Source organism: Anoplopoma fimbria, unplaced genomic scaffold (genome assembly GCF_027596085.1).
Source record: "Anoplopoma fimbria isolate UVic2021 breed Golden Eagle Sablefish unplaced genomic scaffold, Afim_UVic_2022 Un_contig_10148_pilon_pilon, whole genome shotgun sequence".
NCBI lineage: Eukaryota > Metazoa > Chordata > Actinopteri > Perciformes > Anoplopomatidae > Anoplopoma > Anoplopoma fimbria.
Window position 1 is genome coordinate 576 of NW_026547650.1, and position 27,078 is coordinate 27,653.

The 27,078-nt window shown below is 45.4% G+C and overlaps 2 protein-coding genes across 2 annotated transcripts; both read right to left on the minus strand.

Annotated features, from left to right (window-relative positions):
• Positions 1-2,306: 2,306 nt before the first annotated feature.
• On the minus strand, positions 2,307-12,508 carry LOC129114351 (uncharacterized). Its single transcript, XM_054626636.1, is given in 5 exon segments — positions 2,307-3,025; positions 3,028-3,460; positions 3,462-3,571; positions 4,112-4,274; positions 7,574-12,508. Coding segments are annotated over 5 exon segments (5,829 nt in total). The 5' UTR covers positions 11,978-12,508.
• An 880-nt stretch (positions 12,509-13,388) lies between these two features.
• Positions 13,389-26,728, minus strand: LOC129114352 (uncharacterized). Its single transcript, XM_054626637.1, is given in 5 exon segments — positions 13,389-17,952; positions 18,068-18,310; positions 21,587-24,527; positions 24,529-25,360; positions 26,449-26,728. Coding segments are annotated over 5 exon segments (7,911 nt in total). The 3' UTR covers positions 13,389-14,337.
• Between the last annotated feature and the right edge of the window lie 350 nt (positions 26,729-27,078).

Sequence of the window (27,078 nt, forward strand, 5' to 3'; positions counted from 1 at the left end):
AGTTCACTTGCAAGCAGTCTTCTTGTGGATAAACGTTGCCGACGGACTTCGGATATTATCCAAAGAAAACCGAGTACTTTGTACTGTAAATATTTCACTTAAAAATACTTTTAACAAGTTAAACTCCAAAATTAAACAGCAGGAGAATCACAGCTTGACCGTTGCTTGTACAGGCATTGAAAAGAAAAAAAAAAAATCTACCCATGGCGAAACTTCGTCTCCAAGGTAACAATAACTTACACACCGTAAAACAGCAGTCGTAAAGCTGCCGCAACATAAAGTGGTATTCCATCCCTTAAAGAGACACACACCAAAAACTGTGATAATACAGAAAAGCATTAGCTGACTGAAAAATATCTGGGTTACATCCTCCCCCACTTAAAATGTGACGTCCCCGTCCTACCTACTACTAGAGACTGAACTAACCCTGCAATCTGCTGTGTAGGGGGACTTAAGGTGTGATGTTTACAATGGGCTTTGCGACCAACTTGGTAGTCACTAAGATAAGCTGGTGGTACCCTTGTTCTCTGAGGCCTAGCCTGGGACGGGCCTGGACTAATTACAGTCTCAGTGTCTGACAAATCATGCTGATCTGACATGAATTCAGGGGCATCAGGATTTAGGGGATTTTGAGACTGAGAGGTACTCTGTTCAGGGGTTTCAAGGCTCGTGTTCTGAGTTTCCAAGTCTTGATCCACTTCCATTGAAGACAGATCATCCTCAATATCTCCCTCATCAGTCACCTCAGGAACTTGAGTCGGGATTGCCTGCACAACAGTACTCACAGGATCCGCTTCTAAGGTTGCAGGTAAGAACCCACAGGGAAGAAGCATATCTCGATGCAAAACCCGCTCTCTGCCCTCACCATTATCGGGCCTGACAACATACACAGGGATACTCTCATCCGGCTGTTTGGCAACAACGTAAACAGTGGATTCCCATTTGTCAGAGATTTTGTGCTTCTTTCTGAGACTCAGATTCCTCACAAGGACTCGATCCCCTACCTCTAAAGGCAAGGCGGTCACCTTAGCATCCCAGCGCCTTTTGTTCAACAACTGCCGTTTTTCAGCATTTCTTGACGCTAGCTCATATGCGTGTCTGAGTCTTTTCTTTAGGTCTCGCACATATTGTGTGTGCGTTTTGGGGTTGTGACCCTGAGGGCTGATGCCAAAACAGAGGTCAATGGGGAGACGCGGCTCTCTGCCAAACATGAGTAGAAAAGGGCTTCGCCAGTCACATCGTTCCGTGTACAATTATATGCATGTACAAGGGGCTTGACATATTTCCTCCATTCCTCCTTCTTTTTGTCCTCCAGCGTTCCCAAGAGGTCGAGCAGAGTCCTGTTGAATCGTTCTACCGGATTCCCTCTCGGGTGGTAGGGTGTTGTGCGAGACTTGGCGATTCCAGCATGCTTACAAAGTTCTGCTACAACTTCTGACTCAAAACAGGCTCCTTGATCACTATGCAGCCTGCGTGGAAAACCATAGTGACAAATGAAGTTTTCCCATAACACTGTGGCAACAGTCTTGGCTGTCTGGTCTCTAGTCGTATATGCCTGTGCATATTTTGTAAAGTGATCAGTTATGACCAGTATGTTTCTAGTGTCTCTTGAGTCAGGTTCAATTGTCAGAAAATCCATACAGACTAACTCAAGGGGACCACTGACTTTGATGTTAACTAGTTTGGATGCCTTTTGCACCTTAGATTTTCGTCTGACACATCTTTCACAGCTTTTGCACTTTGTCTCAATGTATTTCGCCATCTTCGGCCAGTAGAACCTTGCTCTAGCTAGTTCCAAAGTTCTTTCGATACCCATGTGGCCTGTCTCATCATGAATACCTTGGAAGGCTCGTTCTCTGTGACTACTGGGTATGACAAGTTGATGAAACGCTTCACCTCTTTGGTTGAGAACCTTGCGGCATAACACTCCATCCTTCAAGAGTAGTTTTGATCTCTCACGTAAGAGTTGAGCAACCTCTGGCTCCACAGACGTTTTATCAAATACCTCAGTGTCAGGCTGCTCTTCCAGTATACAAATAACTTGTGCCAATGCTGCGTCTTCCCTCTGCAACTGATGCCAGTCCTCCATAGACATTTCTGGCAGAGCTGATTGTCCTGGCCCAGGGACTGGATCTTCCAGATCATCAGGGACCGCACTTTCATGACACAAGAGAGTTTCCACTGCAGGTATGACACTATCCGGATCCTGATTGTCTTGTGAAACTGCATGAACATTGACACCGTGGCGCATACAAAGAGTGCTCACTGTCTCCCCATCCAAAACCTGGAACTCCTCAAGTGAGAGGCTAGCGATCTAGCATACCGGAGATTCTCTGGTCCATCTCTCGAGACTCATCATCGTCTTCGGATGGTTCATGAGGCCTCCTCGAGAGCCCATCAGCATCGATATTCAGCACACCAGATTTGTAATGGATGTCAAAGTTGAACAATGATAGAGAAGCAAGCCATCTGTGGCTCGCGGCATCTAACTTTGCACTTGTCAACACGTATGTCAGAGGATTATTATCCGTTAGCACTTTGAAGTTAGCCCCGTACAAATAGTCATGAAACTTTTCACTGACCGCCCATTTAAGGGCGAGAAATTCTAACTTATGCACGGGGTAGTTTTTCTCACTTTTAGAGAGACCACGACTGGCGTATGCTACCACTCGGGTTTGGCCATCTTGGACCTGATACAGGGCTGCACCTAAACCGGTCATACTGGCGTCAGTGTGGAGCACATATGGGAGCTGCCAGTTGGAAAACGCAAGCACAGGGACAGATGTTAATTTCTCAATAATGAGCTCAAATGCTGCTTGGCAATCAGCGGTCCATAATGCACCAAGTGGATGTGACTGGGGCGCTAGATCTCCTTTCAACAAATCATTTAGTGGCCTAACAACCCTGGCATACTCTCTCACAAATCTTCGGTAATACCCTGTGAAACCTAAAAATGACCGAAGCTCTTTGGCTGTTTGAGGCCGGGGCCATTCTTTTACAGCAGCAACTTTGTCAGGATGGGTTGGATTCCCTCAGCAGATATCACATGCCCTAGGTATTTCACAGAGGTCTGGAAGAATTTGCATTTGGAAGGGGACAGTTTGAGGCCAAAATCAGAGACGCGTTTGAGAACCTTCATTAATCTCTCCTCATGTTCCTCCAAAGAGCTAGAGAATATTATGAGATCGTCGAGGAAAGCAACAACCTCTTGGAGGTTGATACCTTGCATCACCTTCTCCATGGTTCGCTGGAAGGTTGCTGGAGAGTTGGTCAGGCCTTGGGGCATTCTCCGAAATTGCCATGTTCCAAAGGGTGTTGTGAATGCTGTCTTTGGCCGATCAGAGGGTTCAACCTCCATCTGATAGTACCCACTCTTTAGATCAAGTACAGTGAACCATTTTGAGCCTGACAGCAGGGAGAATGTCTCCTCTATACGGGGTAATGGGTAGGCATCTTTTTTTAGTCAAGTTGTTCAGTCTGCGGTAATCCACCACCATTCGCAGATCTCCGTTCTTTTTCCGGACAAGAACAATTGGAGAGGCGTAGGGGCTATGTGATTCCTCTATGATGCCTATGGCCAAAAGGTCTTGGAGATGCCTTTTAAGTCATTGAAGTCGGCAGGTGAGACACGTCGAGTTCGCTCTTTGAATGGTACATGAGGGTCAAGCTCTATGCGATGAGTGACTCCTGCAATGTTACCAACATCTAGATCATGTCTAGAAAACGCATCTGGCACTTCTTTGTTTATTCTAGCCTGTATGTGCTCCTTAGTTCTGGTGCTATGGGGCTGTCGCTGAAATCAGGATAGAAGATTTCAGCTGCTGAATTGATCTTTTCATTTTGTGACACCGACAGAGCATGTGTCTGTGGAAGGGCAACATCTGACTGTTTGTTCTGGTCAAAGTGTGAAACGGGCACTGCCCAGTCAATGGGAGAGCACTCAGCAATGACTGTTTTTGGGTATAAGGTGATGTCACGCTGAGAAATATTTTTGACAGCAAGCTTAAATTTATTGTGGGATTGAGGCTTTACATCCACTATCTGGTCATAGACGATCAGGCCTCCTGGCGTGGGTATTTCTCCGTACCACCCACAAGAGCTTGGAACTCACCTTCACCAGGTTTATTGTGACAGATGCCCTTTAAAGTACAAAGCTCGCCACGCTTCAAGCGTATGGGTACTTTGCTGCTGAGCCTTACACGCAGAACTTTGGCGTCTTTTGTTTGGGAGTCAGTCCGGTTGTCACACTCTGCATAAGCCATTAGCCAGCTGGCCTGGATAGGAAGGGTTTCTGGGAACTTAGTTCCGCCTTGCTTAATGCAGTCTTGGATCATTGGACGCAGGACATTAGTACCTACAAGCAAAGAATGCTTGTCATTGTATGACTGATCTGGGCTTACTAAAGCTAGGATGTGAAAACATTGGTTTGTGCCACATTTATCTTTAGGGAACTGCACATCCACTTCAACATAGCCCAAATATGGAACCTTTTGTCCCGCTGCACCTTCAATGTTTAGGGCATCTTTAATAGAGAATAACTGTCGGTGGGAAAGGTAACGGGAATAAAATGACTGGGATATGATTGTTACTTGAGACCCTGTGTCAATTATGCAATTGCATTGGACTCCATCTAACCATGCTTCACTATCACAAGGCTCTCCAACAAGTCCTGCTGGAATCTGAATAGTTGCTGATGCATTTGGGGGTTCATGCATGCACTGGCTCAAAACAGGGGAACTAGTTTGACACTGAGCTCCTGCTTGTCCCACAGCAGGAGCCCTTAACTGTTTAAAGACAGATTTGGCTGGGGGCTTGTCTGTTGGTAGCTTAGTGGACGTTGGGTTTGTCTAGTTTGGTGTCTCTCACAAAGTTTCTTCTGCACAAGCACAGCATTAGTTTGATTTGTGCATTGCGGCATCATATGTGACTCCTCTCCACAATTGTAACAAAACCTGCCTGCTTTAATGAGATTCTCTGTGGGCACGGCTTGGAGTGGTGGAGCTGTGTTGCTGCCTTTTGCTTTCGGTGAGAACTTTCGTCCTGCTCTATCATATCTGGGGGGATTGGCATTTTGAGTAGTGACACTTTGCTTTAGCTCAGCCTCTAACAGTCTGATTCTCTCCTCAAGCTGCTCCCTAGTGTCAGCATCGCACACCGCTAGGACTTTGTTGCTAGGGGGCTCAGACTCATCAGTAGTTAGGTGTGTCTTAGTATGAACTTTGGTTGTGCTCCCAGCAGTATGTCGCTTTTTCCTCATTTCCTTTAGCTGACTTTCTTTCTCATAATTTCTTATTTTGAACAGCAACTCTGAGAAAGTGGGCGTGCTCTGGGAGGGGTCATTGAGTTGTTCTTTTAGGTGCAATGTGGTTATCATACTGTCTTCCCAGCAGCCTCTTAGGAACTGCTTTAAAAGTTGAGAATCACCATTTTGTTTAGCCACACCTTTATTTTCAACTACTTCCTGTAGCAGAGTTTGGAGTCGACGCAGGTAGTCGGATGCTTTCTCCCCACTGTCCTGATGGGTCTCTAAGAACTGAATATACAGCTCCTCACCTCCTGTAACGTTACCATAAGCCTTGTCTAGTTCATGGAGATAGTCACTTGGTGGGGCTTGGGCTCCAATAGAGAAAGCCACATTTAAAGCAGGGGTATGAAGGCTATCAAGAAGCATACGTCGCTGCTGTGCCTCTGACAGGCTGGAGTCATTTATTACTTGCTTAGCTCTAAGCCGCCACACTTTGTAATCCACCTCTGTGGAAGGTTTAGGAGAATTTCCAGAGAATGGACGCAGTTCTCTTGCAGGTGGAATGAACACCAGGGAGTCGTGTTTTACAATATGTTCCACGATTACTCTCTGAACATCTGCAGAGAGGGGGTCAACAAGCAGAGTGTCATTAGGGGCCTGTCTTGGACTGGATGAATAGCTATCAGCACTGAAGACAACCGGTCTTGGATTAGGGGTAGACTGTGCTTTAAATGCCGGGGCTTCAAGAGCAGATGCTGGGGTAGAAGTTACTGGGCCCTTGTCACTATCCCCTTTTCCAGAAATATGATTCACTGCTACTTGATTCAAAGTAATGGGGCTCATGTTGTATGTTAGAGCTAACTCATTTACCTGCTCTCTGAAATTGACTGTCATGTCATTAATAGCACGAGCAAGAGGCACTACATCATCTGTGGGTGGCTCACTGACTGACTTAGGTGGACAGTATTCATCTATCTGCATAACCTCCCAATATGAGTCATCAGCTGGATGCTCGCGGTCTAGAAGCATTGGAGTTAAAGACTCGCTAAACTGACACAGAATGGTATTGGGAAGGCTGTCAATGTGATGCACTCCAACAACATCATCTAGTAATGCAAAAACCCTTTTTACATCTTCCAGTTTAACCTTAACTGGGACACCCTTAAGCATAACTGTGCGCTCTGGGTCAAAACCATACATGTCACAAAACTCCATTTTGTTTTCTCAATTAACCCAACCTTACAATTTTCAGATGATTATACTTTAAAGAGTTTTTATATTTAAGATCAAGTAGACACACTTCAGTCCCTGTTCGGGCGCCAATTTTCGTCTGTAACCAATAAACAGAATTTACTCGGGTTGTGATAGCAGTTTACTATCGATCCAGTTTTATTTAACATTTGCTGAACTGAAATGCATCTTACTTGATCACAATGTAGGTCAGGAACAACATAAAACAGTAAACCTTAAATCACATGTAAATGTGATTATATTTTTTTTTGGTAACCCTCAATTAGAATAAGAAAAAAAATAGAAAAATATATATTTCCCCTTTTTAGGCAGTTAACCAAATACTTAAATGTCTGAACAACACCCTGTTATTCAGTACAAAAATACCTGAAGGAATGTTACTCGTCCTCTTTAATTAAATGTCTCTTTCTCAGTCCATGAAAACAAAACGGATACCGAACGGTCTTCTTATAGAACATAGAACAAATCTTGAAGTGTCTTATATTGTCTTTAGCAACAAAAAAAAATAACAAAATAAAGTAAAGTGCTGGCCAGCAATAATATTATAGAGCTCTATATGTGTGTGGTGGTTTAGTAGTTTTGCCTGCAATCCTCAGGATATTCAGAAGATGATGACGGCTCCTCACGAGCTCACGAGCCACAGGAAAGCACTCAGGAAACAGCGGCAGCGTCTCGTCAATGTTCATTCACTCGGCGGAGTTCCTTGCAAACGGTCTTCTTGTGGATAAACGTTGCCGACGGACTTCCGGATATTATCCAAAGAAAACCGAGTACTTTGTACGGTAAATATTTCACTTAAAAATACTTTTAACAAGTTAAACTCCAAAATTAAACAGCAGGAGAATCACAGCTTGACCACACGTTGCTTGCAGGCATTGAAAAAAAAAAATCTACCCGCGAAACTTCGTCTCCAAGGTAACAATAACACACACCGTAAAACAGCAGTCGTAAAGCTGCCGCAACATAAAGTGGTCGTAACCCTTAAAGAGACACACACCAAAAACAGTGATAATACAGAAAAGCATTAGCTGACTGAAAATATATCTGGGTTACATCCTCCCCCACTTAAAATGTGACGTCCCCGTCACTACCTACGGCTAGAGACTGAACTAACCCTGCAATTTGCTGCTGCAAGGACAATAAGAAACCATAAAACAGTGTCTGCTGTGTAGGGGGACTTAAGGTGTGATGTTTACAATGGGCTTTGCGACCAACTTGGTAGTCACTAAGATAAGCTGGTGGTACCCTTGTTCTCTGAGGCCTAGCCTGGGACGGGCCTGGACTAATTACAGTCTCAGTGTCTGACAAATCATGCTGATCTGACATGAATTCAGGGGCATCAGGATTTAGGGGATTTTGAGACTGAGAGGTACTCTGTTCAGGGGTTTCAAGGCTCGTGTTCTGAGTTTCCAAGTCTTGATCCACTTCCATTGAAGACAGATCATCCTCAATATCTCCCTCATCAGTCACCTCAGGAACTTGAGTCGGGATTGCCTGCACAACAGTACTCACAGGATCCGCTTCTAAGGTTGCAGGTAAGAACCCACAGGGAAGAAGCATATCTCGATGCAAAACCCGCTCTCTGCCCTCACCATTATCGGGCCTGACAACATACACAGGGATACTCTCATCCGGCTGTTTGGCAACAACGTAAACAGTGGATTCCCATTTGTCAGAGATTTTGTGCTTCTTTCTGAGACTCAGATTCCTCACAAGGACTCGATCCCCTACCTCTAAAGGCAAGGCGGTCACCTTAGCATCCCAGCGCCTTTTGTTCAACAACTGCCGTTTTTCAGCATTTCTTGACGCTAGCTCATATGCGTGTCTGAGTCTTTTCTTTAGGTCTCGCACATATTGTGTGTGCGTTTTGGGGTTGTGACCCTGAGGGCTGATGCCAAAACAGAGGTCAATGGGGAGACGCGGCTCTCTGCCAAACATGAGTAGAAAAGGGGCTTCGCCAGTCACATCGTTCCGTGTACAATTATATGCATGTACAAGGGGCTTGACATATTTCCTCCATTCCTCCTTCTTTTTGTCCTCCAGCGTTCCCAAGAGGTCGAGCAGAGTCCTGTTGAATCGTTCTACCGGATTCCCTCTCGGGTGGTAGGGTGTTGTGCGAGACTTGGCGATTCCAGCATGCTTACAAAGTTCTGCTACAACTTCTGACTCAAAACAGGCTCCTTGATCACTATGCAGCCTGCGTGGAAAACCATAGTGACAAATGAAGTTTTCCCATAACACTGTGGCAACAGTCTTGGCTGTCTGGTCTCTAGTCGTATATGCCTGTGCATATTTTGTAAAGTGATCAGTTATGACCAGTATGTTTCTAGTGTCTCTTGAGTCAGGTTCAATTGTCAGAAAATCCATACAGACTAACTCAAGGGGACCACTGACTTTGATGTTAACTAGTTTGGATGCCTTTTGCACCTTAGATTTTCGTCTGACACATCTTTCACAGCTTTTGCACTTTGTCTCAATGTATTTCGCCATCTTCGGCCAGTAGAACCTTGCTCTAGCTAGTTCCAAAGTTCTTTCGATACCCATGTGGCCTGTCTCATCATGAATACCTTGGAAGGCTCGTTCTCTGTGACTACTGGGTATGACAAGTTGATGAAACGCTTCACCTCTTTGGTTGAGAACCTTGCGGCATAACACTCCATCCTTCAAGAGTAGTTTTGATCTCTCACGTAAGAGTTGAGCAACCTCTGGCTCCACAGACGTTTTATCAAATACCTCAGTGTCAGGCTGCTCTTCCAGTATACAAATAACTTGTGCCAATGCTGCGTCTTCCCTCTGCAACTGATGCCAGTCCTCCATAGACATTTCTGGCAGAGCTGATTGTCCTGGCCCAGGGACTGGATCTTCCAGATCATCAGGGACCGCACTTTCATGACACAAGAGAGTTTCCACTGCAGGTATGACACTATCCGGATCCTGATTGTCTTGTGAAACTGCATGAACATTGACACCGTGGCGCATACAAAGAGTGCTCACTGTCTCCCCATCCAAAACCTGGAACTCCTCAAGTGAGAGGCTAGCGCGATCTAGCATACCGGAGATTCTCTGGTCCATCTCTCGAGACTCATCATCGTCTTCGGATGGTTCATGAGGCCTCCTCGAGAGCCCATCAGCATCGATATTCAGCACACCAGATTTGTAATGGATGTCAAAGTTGAACAATGATAGAGAAGCAAGCCATCTGTGGCTCGCGGCATCTAACTTTGCACTTGTCAACACGTATGTCAGAGGATTATTATCCGTTAGCACTTTGAAGTTAGCCCCGTACAAATAGTCATGAAACTTTTCACTGACCGCCCATTTAAGGGCGAGAAATTCTAACTTATGCACGGGGTAGTTTTTCTCACTTTTAGAGAGACCACGACTGGCGTATGCTACCACTCGGGTTTGGCCATCTTGGACCTGATACAGGGCTGCACCTAAACCGGTCATACTGGCGTCAGTGTGGAGCACATATGGGAGCTGCCAGTTGGAAAACGCAAGCACAGGGACAGATGTTAATTTCTCAATAATGAGCTCAAATGCTGCTTGGCAATCAGCGGTCCATAATGCACCAAGTGGATGTGACTGTTTTCTTGGCCAGGAGTTAGGGCCTTTGTGCCTGGGCGCTAGATCTCCTTTCAACAAATCATTTAGTGGCCTAACAACCCTGGCATACTCTCTCACAAATCTTCGGTAATACCCTGTGAAACCTAAAAATGACCGAAGCTCTTTGGCTGTTTGAGGCCGGGGCCATTCTTTTACAGCAGCAACTTTGTCAGGATCGGGTTGGATTCCCTCAGCAGATATCACATGCCCTAGGTATTTCACAGAGGTCTGGAAGAATTTGCATTTGGAAGGGGACAGTTTGAGGCCAAAATCAGAGACGCGTTTGAGAACCTTCATTAATCTCTCCTCATGTTCCTCCAAAGAGCTAGAGAATATTATGAGATCGTCGAGGAAAGCAACAACCTCTTGGAGGTTGATACCTTGCATCACCTTCTCCATGGTTCGCTGGAAGGTTGCTGGAGAGTTGGTCAGGCCTTGGGGCATTCTCCGAAATTGCCATGTTCCAAAGGGTGTTGTGAATGCTGTCTTTGGCCGATCAGAGGGTTCAACCTCCATCTGATAGTACCCACTCTTTAGATCAAGTACAGTGAACCATTTTGAGCCTGACAGCAGGGAGAATGTCTCCTCTATACGGGGTAATGGGTAGGCATCTTTTTTAGTCAAGTTGTTCAGTCTGCGGTAATCCACCACCATTCGCAGATCTCCGTTCTTTTTCCGGACAAGAACAATTGGAGAGGCGTAGGGGCTATGTGATTCCTCTATGATGCCTATGGCCAAAAGGTCTTGGAGATGCCTTTTTAAGTCATTGAAGTCGGCAGGTGAGACACGTCGAGTTCGCTCTTTGAATGGTACATGAGGGTCAAGCTCTATGCGATGAGTGACTCCTGCAATGTTACCAACATCTAGATCATGTCTAGAAAACGCATCTGGCACTTCTTTGTTTATTCTAGCCTGTATGTGCTCCCTTAGTTCTGGTGCTATGGGGCTGTCGCTGAAATCAGGATAGAAGATTTCAGCTGCTGAATTGATCTTTTCATTTTGTGACACCGACAGAGCATGTGTCTGTGGAAGGGCAACATCTGACTGTTTGTTCTGGTCAGAGTGTGAAACGGGCACTGCCCAGTCAATGGGAGAGCACTCAGCAATGACTGTTTTTGGGTATAAGGTGATGTCACGCTGAGAAATATTTTTGACAGCAAGCTTAAATTTATTGTGGGATTGAGGCTTTACATCCACTATCTGGTCATAGACGATCAGGCCTCCTGGCGTGGGTATTTCCTCCGTACCACCCACAAGAGCTTGGAACTCACCTTCACCAGGTTTATTGTGACAGATGCCCTTTAAAGTACAAAGCTCGCCACGCTTCAAGCGTATGGGTACTTTGCTGCTGAGCCTTACACGCAGAACTTTGGCGTCTTTTGTTTGGGAGTCAGTCCGGTTGTCACACTCTGCATAAGCCATTAGCCAGCTGGCCTGGATAGGAAGGGTTTCTGGGAACTTAGTTCCGCCTTGCTTAATGCAGTCTTGGATCATTGGACGCAGGACATTAGTACCTACAAGCAAAGAATGCTTGTCATTGTATGACTGATCTGGGCTTACTAAAGCTAGGATGTGAAAACATTGGTTTGTGCCACATTTATCTTTAGGGAACTGCACATCCACTTCAACATAGCCCAAATATGGAACCTTTTGTCCCGCTGCACCTTCAATGTTTAGGGCATCTTTAATAGAGAATAACTGTCGGTGGGAAAGGTAACGGGAATAAAATGACTGGGATATGATTGTTACTTGAGACCCTGTGTCAATTATGCAATTGCATTGGACTCCATCTAACCATGCTTCACTATCACAAGGCTCTCCAACAAGTCCTGCTGGAATCTGAATAGTTGCTGATGCATTTGGGGGTTCATGCATGCACTGGCTCAAAACAGGGGAACTAGTTTGACACTGAGCTCCTGCTTGTCCCACAGCAGGAGCCCTTAACTGTTTAAAGACAGATTTGGCTGGGGGCTTGTCTGTTGGTAGCTTAGTGGACGTTGGGTTTGTCTAGTTTGGTGTCTCTCACAAAGTTTCTTCTGCACAAGCACAGCATTAGTTTGGTTTGTGCATTGCGGCATCATATGTGACTCCTCTCCACAATTGTAACAAAACCTGCCTGCTTTAATGAGATTCTCTGTGGGCACGGCTTGGAGTGGTGGAGCTGTGTTGCTGCCTTTTGCTTTCGGTGAGAACTTTCGTCCTGCTCTATCATATCTGGGGGGATTGGCATTTTGAGTAGTGACACTTTGCTTTAGCTCAGCCTCTAACAGTCTGATTCTCTCCTCAAGCTGCTCCCTAGTGTCAGCATCGCACACCGCTAGGACTTTGTTGCTAGGGGGCTCAGACTCATCAGTAGTTAGGTGTGTCTTAGTATGAACTTTGGTTGTGCTCCCAGCAGTATGTCGCTTTTTCCTCATTTCCTTTAGCTGACTTTCTTTCTCATAATTTCTTGTTTTGAACAGCAACTCTGAGAAAGTGGGCGTGCTCTGGGAGGGGTCATTGAGTTGTTCTTTTAGGTGCAATGTGGTTATCATACTGTCTTCCCAGCAGCCTCTTAGGAACTGCTTTAAAAGTTGAGAATCACCATTTTGTTTAGCCACACCTTTATTTTCAACTACTTCCTGTAACAGAGTTTGGAGTCGACGCAGGTAGTCGGATGCTTTCTCCCCACTGTCCTGATGGGTCTCTAAGAACTGAATATACAGCTCCTCACCTCCTGTAACGTTACCATAAGCCTTGTCTAGTTCATGGAGATAGTCACTTGGTGGGGCTTGGGCTCCAATAGAGAAAGCCACATTTAAAGCAGGGGTATGAAGGCTATCAAGAAGCATACGTCGCTGCTGTGCCTCTGACAGGCTGGAGTCATTTATTACTTGCTTAGCTCTAAGCCGCCACACTTTGTAATCCACCTCTGTGGAAGGTTTAGGAGAATTTCCAGAGAATGGACGCAGTTCTCTTGCAGGTGGAATGAACACCAGGGAGTCGTGTTTTACAATATGTTCCACGATTACTCTCTGAACATCTGCAGAGAGGGGGTCAACAAGCAGAGTGTCATTAGGGGCCTGTCTTGGACTGGATGAATAGCTATCAGCACTGAAGACAACCGGTCTTGGATTAGGGGTAGACTGTGCTTTAAATGCCGGAGCTTCAAGAGCAGATGCTGGGGTAGAAGTTACTGGGCCCTTGTCACTATCCCCTTTTCCAGAAATATGATTCACTGCTACTTGATTCAAAGTAATGGGGCTCATGTTGTATGTTAACCAATAAACAGAATTTACTCGGGTTGTGATAGCAGTTTACTATCGATCCAGTTTTATTTAACATTTGCTGAACTGAAATGCATCTTACTTGATCACAATGTAGGTCAGGAACAACATAAAACAGTAAACCTTAAATCACATGGAAATGTGATTATATTTTTTTGGTAAACCTCAATTAGAATAAGAAAAAAATAGAAAAATATATATTTCCCCTTTTTAGGCAGTTAACCAAATACTTAAATGTCTGAACAACACCCTGTTATTCAGTACAAAAATACCTGAAGGAATGTTACTCGTCCTCTTTAATTAAATGTCTCTTTCTCAGTCCATGAAAACAAAACGGATACCGAACGGTCTTCTTATAGAACATAGAACAAATCTTGAAGTGTCCTTATATTGTCTTTAGCAACAAAAAAAATAACAAAATAAAGTAAAGTGCTGGCCAGCAATAATATTATAGAGCTCTATATGTGTGTGGTGGTTTAGTAGTTTTGCCTGCAATCCTCGGGATATTCAGAAGATGACGACGGCTCCTCACGAGCTCACGAGCCACAGGAAAGCACTCAGGAAACAGCGGCAGCGTCTCGTCAATGTTCATTCACTCGGCGGAGTTCCTTGCAAACGGTCTTCTTGTGGATAAACGTTGCCGACGGACTTCCGGATATTATCCAAAGAAAACCGAGTACTTTGTACGGTAAATATTTCACTTAAAAATACTTTTAACAAGTTAAACTCCAAAATTAAACAGCAGGAGAATCACAGCTTGACCACACGTTGCTTGCAGGCATTGAAAAAAAAATCTACCCGCGAAACTTCATCTCCAAGGTAACAATAACACACACCGTAAAACAGCAGTCGTAAAGCTGCCGCAACATAAAGTGGTCGTAACCCTTAAAGAGACACACACCAAAAACAGTGATAATACAGAAAAGCATTAGCTGACTGAAAATATATCTGGGTTACATCCTCCCCCACTTAAAATGTGACGTCCCCGTCACTACCTACGGCTAGAGACTGAACTAACCCTGCAATTTGCTGCTGCAAGGACAATAAGAAACCATAAAACAGTGTCTGCTGTGTAGGGGGACTTAAGGTGTGATGTTTACAATGGGCTTTGCGACCAACTTGGTAGTCACTAAGATAAGCTGGTGGTACCCTTGTTCTCTGAGGCCTAGCCTGGGACGGGCCTGGACTAATTACAGTCTCAGTGTCTGACAAATCATGCTGATCTGACATGAATTCAGGGGCATCAGGATTTAGGGGATTTTGAGACTGAGAGGTACTCTGTTCAGGGGTTTCAAGGCTCGTGTTCTGAGTTTCCAAGTCTTGATCCACTTCCATTGAAGACAGATCATCCTCAATATCTCCCTCATCAGTCACCTCAGGAACTTGAGTCGGGATTGCCTGCACAACAGTACTCACAGGATCCGCTTCTAAGGTTGCAGGTAAGAACCCACAGGGAAGAAGCATATCTCGATGCAAAACCCGCTCTCTGCCCTCACCATTATCGGGCCTGACAACATACACAGGGATACTCTCATCCGGCTGTTTGGCAACAACGTAAACAGTGGATTCCCATTTGTCAGAGATTTTGTGCTTCTTTCTGAGACTCAGATTCCTCACAAGGACTCGATCCCCTACCTCTAAAGGCAAGGCGGTCACCTTAGCATCCCAGCGCCTTTTGTTCAACAACTGCCGTTTTTCAGCATTTCTTGACGCTAGCTCATATGCGTGTCTGAGTCTTTTCTTTAGGTCTCGCACATATTGTGTGTGCGTTTTGGGGTTGTGACCCTGAGGGCTGATGCCAAAACAGAGGTCAATGGGGAGACGCGGCTCTCTGCCAAACATGAGTAGAAAAGGGGCTTCGCCAGTCACATCGTTCCGTGTACAATTATATGCATGTACAAGGGGCTTGACATATTTCCTCCATTCCTCCTTCTTTTTGTCCTCCAGCGTTCCCAAGAGGTCGAGCAGAGTCCTGTTGAATCGTTCTACCGGATTCCCTCTCGGGTGGTAGGGTGTTGTGCGAGACTTGGCGATTCCAGCATGCTTACAAAGTTCTGCTACAACTTCTGACTCAAAACAGGCTCCTTGATCACTATGCAGCCTGCGTGGAAAACCATAGTGACAAATGAAGTTTTCCCATAACACTGTGGCAACAGTCTTGGCTGTCTGGTCTCTAGTCGTATATGCCTGTGCATATTTTGTAAAGTGATCAGTTATGACCAGTATGTTTCTAGTGTCTCTTGAGTCAGGTTCAATTGTCAGAAAATCCATACAGACTAACTCAAGGGGACCACTGACTTTGATGTTAACTAGTTTGGATGCCTTTTGCACCTTAGATTTTCGTCTGACACATCTTTCACAGCTTTTGCACTTTGTCTCAATGTATTTCGCCATCTTCGGCCAGTAGAACCTTGCTCTAGCTAGTTCCAAAGTTCTTTCGATACCCATGTGGCCTGTCTCATCATGAATACCTTGGAAGGCTCGTTCTCTGTGACTACTGGGTATGACAAGTTGATGAAACGCTTCACCTCTTTGGTTGAGAACCTTGCGGCATAACACTCCATCCTTCAAGAGTAGTTTTGATCTCTCACGTAAGAGTTGAGCAACCTCTGGCTCCACAGACGTTTTATCAAATACCTCAGTGTCAGGCTGCTCTTCCAGTATACAAATAACTTGTGCCAATGCTGCGTCTTCCCTCTGCAACTGATGCCAGTCCTCCATAGACATTTCTGGCAGAGCTGATTGTCCTGGCCCAGGGACTGGATCTTCCAGATCATCAGGGACCGCACTTTCATGACACAAGAGAGTTTCCACTGCAGGTATGACACTATCCGGATCCTGATTGTCTTGTGAAACTGCATGAACATTGACACCGTGGCGCATACAAAGAGTGCTCACTGTCTCCCCATCCAAAACCTGGAACTCCTCAAGTGAGAGGCTAGCGCGATCTAGCATACCGGAGATTCTCTGGTCCATCTCTCGAGACTCATCATCGTCTTCGGATGGTTCATGAGGCCTCCTCGAGAGCCCATCAGCATCGATATTCAGCACACCAGATTTGTAATGGATGTCAAAGTTGAACAATGATAGAGAAGCAAGCCATCTGTGGCTCGCGGCATCTAACTTTGCACTTGTCAACACGTATGTCAGAGGATTATTATCCGTTAGCACTTTGAAGTTAGCCCCGTACAAATAGTCATGAAACTTTTCACTGACCGCCCATTTAAGGGCGAGAAATTCTAACTTATGCACGGGGTAGTTTTTCTCACTTTTAGAGAGACCACGACTGGCGTATGCTACCACTCGGGTTTGGCCATCTTGGACCTGATACAGGGCTGCACCTAAACCGGTCATACTGGCGTCAGTGTGGAGCACATATGGGAGCTGCCAGTTGGAAAACGCAAGCACAGGGACAGATGTTAATTTCTCAATAATGAGCTCAAATGCTGCTTGGCAATCAGCGGTCCATAATGCACCAAGTGGATGTGACTGTTTTCTTGGCCAGGAGTTAGGGCCTTTGTGCCTGGGCGCTAGATCTCCTTTCAACAAATCATTTAGTGGCCTAACAACCCTGGCATACTCTCTCACAAATCTTCGGTAATACCCTGTGAAACCTAAAAATGACCGAAGCTCTTTGGCTGTTTGAGGCCGGGGCCATTCTTTTACAGCAGCAACTTTGTCAGGATCGGGTTGGATTCCCTCAGCAGATATCACATGCCCTAGGTATTTCACAGAGGTCTGGAAGAATTTGCATTTGGAAGGGGACAGTTTGAGGCCAAAATCAGAGACGCGTTTGAGAACCTTCATTAATCTCTCCTCATGTTCCTCCAAAGAGCTAGAGAATATTATGAGATCGTCGAGGAAAGCAACAACCTCTTGGAGGTTGATACCTTGCATCACCTTCTCCATGGTTCGCTGGAAGGTTGCTGGAGAGTTGGTCAGGCCTTGGGGCATTCTCCGAAATTGCCATGTTCCAAAGGGTGTTGTGAATGCTGTCTTTGGCCGATCAGAGGGTTCAACCTCCATCTGATAGTACCCACTCTTTAGATCAAGTACAGTGAACCATTTTGAGCCTGACAGCAGGGAGAATGTCTCCTCTATACGGGGTAATGGGTAGGCATCTTTTTTAGTCAAGTTGTTCAGTCTGCGGTAATCCACCACCATTCGCAGATCTCCGTTCTTTTTCCGGACAAGAACAATTGGAGAGGCGTAGGGGCTATGTGATTCCTCTATGATGCCTATGGCCAAAAGGTCTTGGAGATGCCTTTTTAAGTCATTGAAGTCGGCAGGTGAGACACGTCGAGTTCGCTCTTTGAATGGTACATGAGGGTCAAGCTCTATGCGATGAGTGACTCCTGCAATGTTACCAACATCTAGATCATGTCTAGAAAACGCATCTGGCACTTCTTTGTTTATTCTAGCCTGTATGTGCTCCCTTAGTTCTGGTGCTATGGGGCTGTCGCTGAAATCAGGATAGAAGATTTCAGCTGCTGAATTGATCTTTTCATTTTGACACCGACAGAGCATGTGTCTGTGGAAGGGCAACATCTGACTGTTTGTTCTGGTCAGAGTGTGAAACGGGCACTGCCCAGTCAATGGGAGAGCACTCAGCAATGACTGTTTTTGGGTATAAGGTGATGTCACGCTGAGAAATATTTTTGACAGCAAGCTTAAATTTATTGTGGGATTGAGGCTTTACATCCACTATCTGGTCATAGACGATCAGGCCTCCTGGCGTGGGTATTTCCTCCGTACCACCCACAAGAGCTTGGAACTCACCTTCACCAGGTTTATTGTGACAGATGCCCTTTAAAGTACAAAGCTCGCCACGCTTCAAGCGTATGGGTACTTTGCTGCTGAGCCTTACACGCAGAACTTTGGCGTCTTTTGTTTGGGAGTCAGTCCGGTTGTCACACTCTGCATAAGCCATTAGCCAGCTGGCCTGGATAGGAAGGGTTTCTGGGAACTTAGTTCCGCCTTGCTTAATGCAGTCTTGGATCATTGGACGCAGGAGGACATTAGTACCTACAAGCAAAGAATGCTTGTCATTGTATGACTGATCTGGGCTTACTAAAGCTAGGATGTGAAAACATTGGTTTGTGCCACATTTATCTTTAGGGAACTGCACATCCACTTCAACATAGCCCAAATATGGAACCTTTTGTCCCGCTGCACCTTCAATGTTTAGGGCATCTTTAATAGAGAATAACTGTCGGTGGGAAAGGTAACGGGAATAAAATGACTGGGATATGATTGTTACTTGAGACCCTGTGTCAATTATGCAATTGCATTGGACTCCATCTAACCATGCTTCACTATCACAAGGCTCTCCAACAAGTCCTGCTGGAATCTGAATAGTTGCTGATGCATTTGGGGGTTCATGCATGCACTGGCTCAAAACAGGGGAACTAGTTTGACACTGAGCTCCTGCTTGTCCCACAGCAGGAGCCCTTAACTGTTTAAAGACAGATTTGGCTGGGGGCTTGTCTGTTGGTAGCTTAGTGGACGTTGGGTTTGTCTAGTTTGGTGTCTCTCACAAAGTTTCTTCTGCACAAGCACAGCATTAGTTTGGTTTGTGCATTGCGGCATCATATGTGACTCCTCTCCACAATTGTAACAAAACCTGCCTGCTTTAATGAGATTCTCTGTGGGCACGGCTTGGAGTGGTGGAGCTGTGTTGCTGCCTTTTGCTTTCGGTGAGAACTTTCGTCCTGCTCTATCATATCTGGGGGGATTGGCATTTTGAGTAGTGACACTTTGCTTTAGCTCAGCCTCTAACAGTCTGATTCTCTCCTCAAGCTGCTCCCTAGTGTCAGCATCGCACACCGCTAGGACTTTGTTGCTAGGGGGCTCAGACTCATCAGTAGTTAGGTGTGTCTTAGTATGAACTTTGGTTGTGCTCCCAGCAGTATGTCGCTTTTTCCTCATTTCCTTTAGCTGACTTTCTTTCTCATAATTTCTTATTTTGAACAGCAACTCTGAGAAAGTGGGCGTGCTCTGGGAGGGGTCATTGAGTTGTTCTTTTAGGTGCAATGTGGTTATCATACTGTCTTCCCAGCAGCCTCTTAGGAACTGCTTTAAAAGTTGAGAATCACCATTTTGTTTAGCCACACCTTTATTTTCAACTACTTCCTGTAACAGAGTTTGGAGTCGACGCAGGTAGTCGGATGCTTTCTCCCCACTGTCCTGATGGGTCTCTAAGAACTGAATATACAGCTCCTCACCTCCTGTAACGTTACCATAAGCCTTGTCTAGTTCATGGAGATAGTCACTTGGTGGGGCTTGGGCTCCAATAGAGAAAGCCACATTTAAAGCAGGGGTATGAAGGCTATCAAGAAGCATACGTCGCTGCTGTGCCTCTGACAGGCTGGAGTCATTTATTACTTGCTTAGCTCTAAGCCGCCACACTTTGTAATCCACCTCTGTGGAAGGTTTAGGAGAATTTCCAGAGAATGGACGCAGTTCTCTTGCAGGTGGAATGAACACCAGGGAGTCGTGTTTTACAATATGTTCACGATTACTCTCTGAACATCTGCAGAGAGGGGGTCAACAAGCAGAGTGTCATTAGGGGCCTGTCTTGGACTGGATGAATAGCTATCAGCACTGAAGACAACCGGTCTTGGATTAGGGGTAGACTGTGCTTTAAATGCCGGGGCTTCAAGAGCAGATGCTGGGGTAGAAGTTACTGGGCCCTTGTCACTATCCCCTTTTCCAGAAATATGATTCACTGCTACTTGATTCAAAGTAATGGGGCTCATGTTGTATGTTAGAGCTAACTCATTTACCTGCTCTCTGAAATTGACTGTCATGTCATTAATAGCACGAGCAAGAGGCACTACATCATCTGTGGGTGGCTCACTGACTGACTTAGGTGGACAGTATTCATCTATCTGCATAACCTCCCAATATGAGTCATCAGCTGGATGCTCGCGGTCTAGAAGCATTGGAGTTAAAGACTCGCTAAACTGACACAGAATGGTATTGGGAAGGCTGTCAATGTGATGCACTCCAACAACATCATCTAGTAATGCAAAAACCCTTTTTACATCTTCCAGTTTAACCTTAGCTGGGACACCCTTAAGCATAACTGTGCGCTCTGGGTCAAAACCATACATGTCACAAAACTCCATTTTGTTTTCTCAATTAACCCAACCTTACAATTTTCAGATGATTATACTTTAAAGAGTTTTTTTATATTTAAGATCAAGTAGACACACTTCAGTCCCTGTTCGGGCGCCAATTTTCGTCTGTAACCAATAAACAGAATTTACTCGGGTTGTGATAGCAGTTTACTATCGATCCAGTTTTATTTAACATTTGCTGAACTGAAATGCATCTTACTTGATCACAATGTAGGTCAGGAACAACATAAAACAGTAAACCTTAAATCACATGGAAATGTGATTATATTTTTTTGGTAAACCTCAATTAGAATAAAAAAAAAATAGAAAAATATATATTTCCCCTTTTTAGGCAGTTAACCAAATACTTAAATGTCTGAACAACACCCTGTTATTCAGTACAAAAATACCTGAAGGAATGTTACTCGTCCTCTTTAATTAAATGTCTCTTTCTCAGTCCATGAAAACAAAACGGATACCGAACGGTCTTCTTATAGAACATAGAACAAATCTTGAAGTGTCCTTATATTGTCTTTAGCAACAAAAAAAATAACAAAATAAAGTAAAGTGCTGGCCAGCAATAATATTATAGAGCTCTATATGTGTGTGGTGGTTTAGTAGTTTTGCCTGCAATCCTCAGGATATTCAGAAGATGACGACGGCTCCTCACGAGCTCACGAGCCACAGGAAAGCACTCAGGAAACAGCGGCAGCGTCTCGTCAATGTTCATTCACTCGGCGGAGTTCCTTGCAAACGGTCTTCTTATGGATAAACGTTGCCGACGGACTTCCGGATATTATCCAAAGAAAACCGAGTACTTTGTACGGTAAATATTTCACTTAAAAATACTTTTAACAAGTTAAACTCCAAAATTAAACAGCAGGAGAATCACAGCTTGACCACACGTTGCTTGCAGGCATTGAAAAAAAAAAATCTACCCGCGAAACTTCGTCTCCAAGGTAACAATAACACACACCGTAAAACAGCAGTCGTAAAGCTGCCGCAACATAAAGTGGTCGTAACCCTTAAAGAGACACACACCAAAAACAGTGATAATACAGAAAAGCATTAGCTGACTGAAAATATATCTGGGTTACATTTAGGGGATTTTGAGACTGAGAGGTACTCTGTTCAGGGGTTTCAAGGCTCGTGTTCTGAGTTTCCAAGTCTTGATCCACTTCCATTGAAGACAGATCATCCTCAATATCTCCCTCATCAGTCACCTCAGGAACTTGAGTCGGGATTGCCTGCACAACAGTACTCACAGGATCCGCTTCTAAGGTTGCAGGTAAGAACCCACAGGGAAGAAGCATATCTCGATGCAAAACCCGCTCTCTGCCCTCACCATTATCGGGCCTGACAACATACACAGGGATACTCTCATCCGGCTGTTTGGCAACAACGTAAACAGTGGATTCCCATTTGTCAGAGATTTTGTGCTTCTTTCTGAGACTCAGATTCCTCACAAGGACTCGATCCCCTACCTCTAAAGGCAAGGCGGTCACCTTAGCATCCCAGCGCCTTTTGTTCAACAACTGCCGTTTTTCAGCATTTCTTGACGCTAGCTCATATGCGTGTCTGAGTCTTTTCTTTAGGTCTCGCACATATTGTGTGTGCGTTTTGGGGTTGTGACCCTGAGGGCTGATGCCAAAACAGAGGTCAATGGGGAGACGCGGCTCTCTGCCAAACATGAGTAGAAAAGGGGCTTCGCCAGTCACATCGTTCCGTGTACAATTATATGCATGTACAAGGGGCTTGACATATTTCCTCCATTCCTCCTTCTTTTTGTCCTCCAGCGTTCCCAAGAGGTCGAGCAGAGTCCTGTTGAATCGTTCTACCGGATTCCCTCTCGGGTGGTAGGGTGTTGTGCGAGACTTGGCGATTCCAGCATGCTTACAAAGTTCTGCTACAACTTCTGACTCAAAACAGGCTCCTTGATCACTATGCAGCCTGCGTGGAAAACCATAGTGACAAATGAAGTTTTCCCATAACACTGTGGCAACAGTCTTGGCTGTCTGGTCTCTAGTCGTATATGCCTGTGCATATTTTGTAAAGTGATCAGTTATGACCAGTATGTTTCTAGTGTCTCTTGAGTCAGGTTCAATTGTCAGAAAATCCATACAGACTAACTCAAGGGGACCACTGACTTTGATGTTAACTAGTTTGGATGCCTTTTGCACCTTAGATTTTCGTCTGACACATCTTTCACAGCTTTTGCACTTTGTCTCAATGTATTTCGCCATCTTCGGCCAGTAGAACCTTGCTCTAGCTAGTTCCAAAGTTCTTTCGATACCCATGTGGCCTGTCTCATCATGAATACCTTGGAAGGCTCGTTCTCTGTGACTACTGGGTATGACAAGTTGATGAAACGCTTCACCTCTTTGGTTGAGAACCTTGCGGCATAACACTCCATCCTTCAAGAGTAGTTTTGATCTCTCACGTAAGAGTTGAGCAACCTCTGGCTCCACAGACGTTTTATCAAATACCTCAGTGTCAGGCTGCTCTTCCAGTATACAAATAACTTGTGCCAATGCTGCGTCTTCCCTCTGCAACTGATGCCAGTCCTCCATAGACATTTCTGGCAGAGCTGATTGTCCTGGCCCAGGGACTGGATCTTCCAGATCATCAGGGACCGCACTTTCATGACACAAGAGAGTTTCCACTGCAGGTATGACACTATCCGGATCCTGATTGTCTTGTGAAACTGCATGAACATTGACACCGTGGCGCATACAAAGAGTGCTCACTGTCTCCCCATCCAAAACCTGGAACTCCTCAAGTGAGAGGCTAGCGCGATCTAGCATACCGGAGATTCTCTGGTCCATCTCTCGAGACTCATCATCGTCTTCGGATGGTTCATGAGGCCTCCTCGAGAGCCCATCAGCATCGATATTCAGCACACCAGATTTGTAATGGATGTCAAAGTTGAACAATGATAGAGAAGCAAGCCATCTGTGGCTCGCGGCATCTAACTTTGCACTTGTCAACACGTATGTCAGAGGATTATTATCCGTTAGCACTTTGAAGTTAGCCCCGTACAAATAGTCATGAAACTTTTCACTGACCGCCCATTTAAGGGCGAGAAATTCTAACTTATGCACGGGGTAGTTTTTCTCACTTTTAGAGAGACCACGACTGGCGTATGCTACCACTCGGGTTTGGCCATCTTGGACCTGATACAGGGCTGCACCTAAACCGGTCATACTGGCGTCAGTGTGGAGCACATATGGGAGCTGCCAGTTGGAAAACGCAAGCACAGGGGCAGATGTTAATTTCTCAATAATGAGCTCAAATGCTGCTTGGCAATCAGCGGTCCATAATGCACCAAGTGGATGTGACTGTTTTCTTGGCCAGGAGTTAGGGCCTTTGTGCCTGGGCGCTAGATCTCCTTTCAACAAATCATTTAGTGGCCTAACAACCCTGGCATACTCTCTCACAAATCTTCGGTAATACCCTGTGAAACCTAAAAATGACCGAAGCTCTTTGGCTGTTTGAGGCCGGGGCCATTCTTTTACAGCAGCAACTTTGTCAGGATCGGGTTGGATTCCCTCAGCAGATATCACATGCCCTAGGTATTTCACAGAGGTCTGGAAGAATTTGCATTTGGAAGGGGACAGTTTGAGGCCAAAATCAGAGACGCGTTTGAGAACCTTCATTAATCTCTCCTCATGTTCCTCCAAAGAGCTAGAGAATATTATGAGATCGTCGAGGAAAGCAACAACCTCTTGGAGGTTGATACCTTGCATCACCTTCTCCATGGTTCGCTGGAAGGTTGCTGGAGAGTTGGTCAGGCCTTGGGGCATTCTCCGAAATTGCCATGTTCCAAAGGGTGTTGTGAATGCTGTCTTTGGCCGATCAGAGGGTTCAACCTCCACCTGATAGTACCCACTCTTTAGATCAAGTACAGTGAACCATTTTGAGCCTGACAGCAGGGAGAATGTCTCCTCTATACGGGGTAATGGGTAGGCATCTTTTTTAGTCAAGTTGTTCAGTCTGCGGTAATCCACCACCATTCGCAGATCTCCGTTCTTTTCCGGACAAGAACAATTGAGAGGCGTAGGGGCTATGTGATTCCTCTATGATGCCTATGGCCAAAAGGTCTTGGAGATGCCTTTTTAAGTCATTGAAGTCGGCAGGTGAGACACGTCGAGTTCGCTCTTTGAATGGTACATGAGGGTCAAGCTCTATGCGATGAGTGACTCCTGCAATGTTACCAACATCTAGATCATGTCTAGAAAACGCATCTGGCACTTCTTTGTTTATTCTAGCCTGTATGTGCTCCCTTAGTTCTGGTGCTATGGGGCTGTCGCTGAAATCAGGATAGAAGATTTCAGCTGCTGAATTGATCTTTTCATTTTGTGACACCGACAGAGCATGTGTCTGTGGAAGGGCAACATCTGACTGTTTGTTCTGGTCAGAGTGTGAAACGGGCACTGCCCAGTCAATGGGAGAGCACTCAGCAATGACTGTTTTTGGGTATAAGGTGATGTCACGCTGAGAAATATTTTTGACAGCAAGCTTAAATTTATTGTGGGATTGAGGCTTTACATCCACTATCTGGTCATAGACGATCAGGCCTCCTGGCGTGGGTATTTCCTCCGTACCACCCACAAGAGCTTGGAACTCACCTTCACCAGGTTTATTGTGACAGATGCCCTTTAAAGTACAAAGCTCGCCACGCTTCAAGCGTATGGGTACTTTGCTGCTGAGCCTTACACGCAGAACTTTGGCGTCTTTTGTTTGGGAGTCAGTCCGGTTGTCACACTCTGCATAAGCCATTAGCCAGCTGGCCTGGATAGGCAGGGTTTCTGGGAACTTAGTTCCGCCTTGCTTAACGCAGTCTTGGATCATTGGACGCAGGACATTAGTACCTACAAGCAAAGAATGCTTGTCATTGTATGACTGATCTGGGCTTACTAAAGCTAGGATGTGAAAACATTGGTTTGTGCCACATTTATCTTTAGGGAACTGCACATCCACTTCAACATAGCCCAAATATGGAACCTTTTGTCCCGCTGCACCTTCAATGTTTAGGGCATCTTTAATAGAGAATAACTGTCGGTGGGAAAGGTAACGGGAATAAAATGACTGGGATATGATTGTTACTTGAGACCCTGTGTCAATTATGCAATTGCATTGGACTCCATCTAACCATGCTTCACTATCACAAGGCTCTCCAACAAGTCCTGCTGGAATCTGAATAGTTGCTGATGCATTTGGGGGTTCATGCATGCACTGGCTCAAAACAGGGGAACTAGTTTGACACTGAGCTCCTGCTTGTCCCACAGCAGGAGCCCTTAACTGTTTAAAGACAGATTTGGCTGGGGGCTTGTCTGTTGGTAGCTTAGTGGACGTTGGGTTTGTCTAGTTTGGTGTCTCTCACAAAGTTTCTTCTGCACAAGCACAGCATTAGTTTGATTTGTGCATTGCGGCATCATATGTGACTCCTCTCCACAATTGTAACAAAACCTGCCTGCTTTAATGAGATTCTCTGTGGGCACGGCTTGGAGTGGTGGAGCTGTGTTGCTGCCTTTTGCTTTCGGTGAGAACTTTCGTCCTGCTCTATCATATCTGGGGGGATTGGCATTTTGAGTAGTGACACTTTGCTTTAGCTCAGCCTCTAACAGTCTGATTCTCTCCTCAAGCTGCTCCCTAGTGTCAGCATCGCACACCGCTAGGACTTTGTTGCTAGGGGGCTCAGACTCATCAGTAGTTAGGTGTGTCTTAGTATGAACTTTGGTTGTGCTCCCAGCAGTATGTCGCTTTTTCCTCATTTCCTTTAGCTGACTTTCTTTCTCATAATTTCTTATTTTGAACAGCAACTCTGAGAAAGTGGGCGTGCTCTGGGAGGGGTCATTGAGTTGTTCTTTTAGGTGCAATGTGGTTATCATACTGTCTTCCCAGCAGCCTCTTAGGAACTGCTTTAAAAGTTGAGAATCACCATTTTGTTTAGCCACACCTTTATTTTCAACTACTTCCTGTAGCAGAGTTTGGAGTCGACGCAGGTAGTCGGATGCTTTCTCCCCACTGTCCTGATGGGTCTCTAAGAACTGAATATACAGCTCCTCACCTCCTGTAACGTTACCATAAGCCTTGTCTAGTTCATGGAGATAGTCACTTGGTGGGGCTTGGGCTCCAATAGAGAAAGCCACATTTAAAGCAGGGGTATGAAGGCTATCAAGAAGCATACGTCGCTGCTGTGCCTCTGACAGGCTGGAGTCCAGGGGCGGACTGGCCATCGGGAATACCGGGGACATCCCCGGTGGGCCGATGGCCCAAAATATAACCCCTCCGGCCCATCGCTATCAAGTACCGGCCCACGCCCACCATCGCATCAGCCCTACAATGGTTAAGACAGCGGCACAAGCGTAATTTTCTCCAAGAGCTATACCTATATAATCGCACTGACTGCATTTATACTGCTACTTGCAATCGGTCTTCACACTCATGGTGACTATTTTTCGATTTTTTTTTTTAAGTGTCTTCTAATATGTGTTTTACAGACTTCGGAAGTCCAAAGTAAGAAAAGATCTCCACCTTATTAATAAACACCTCTAAATTGGTTCTTACACAGCCGAAGTGTTCTCAG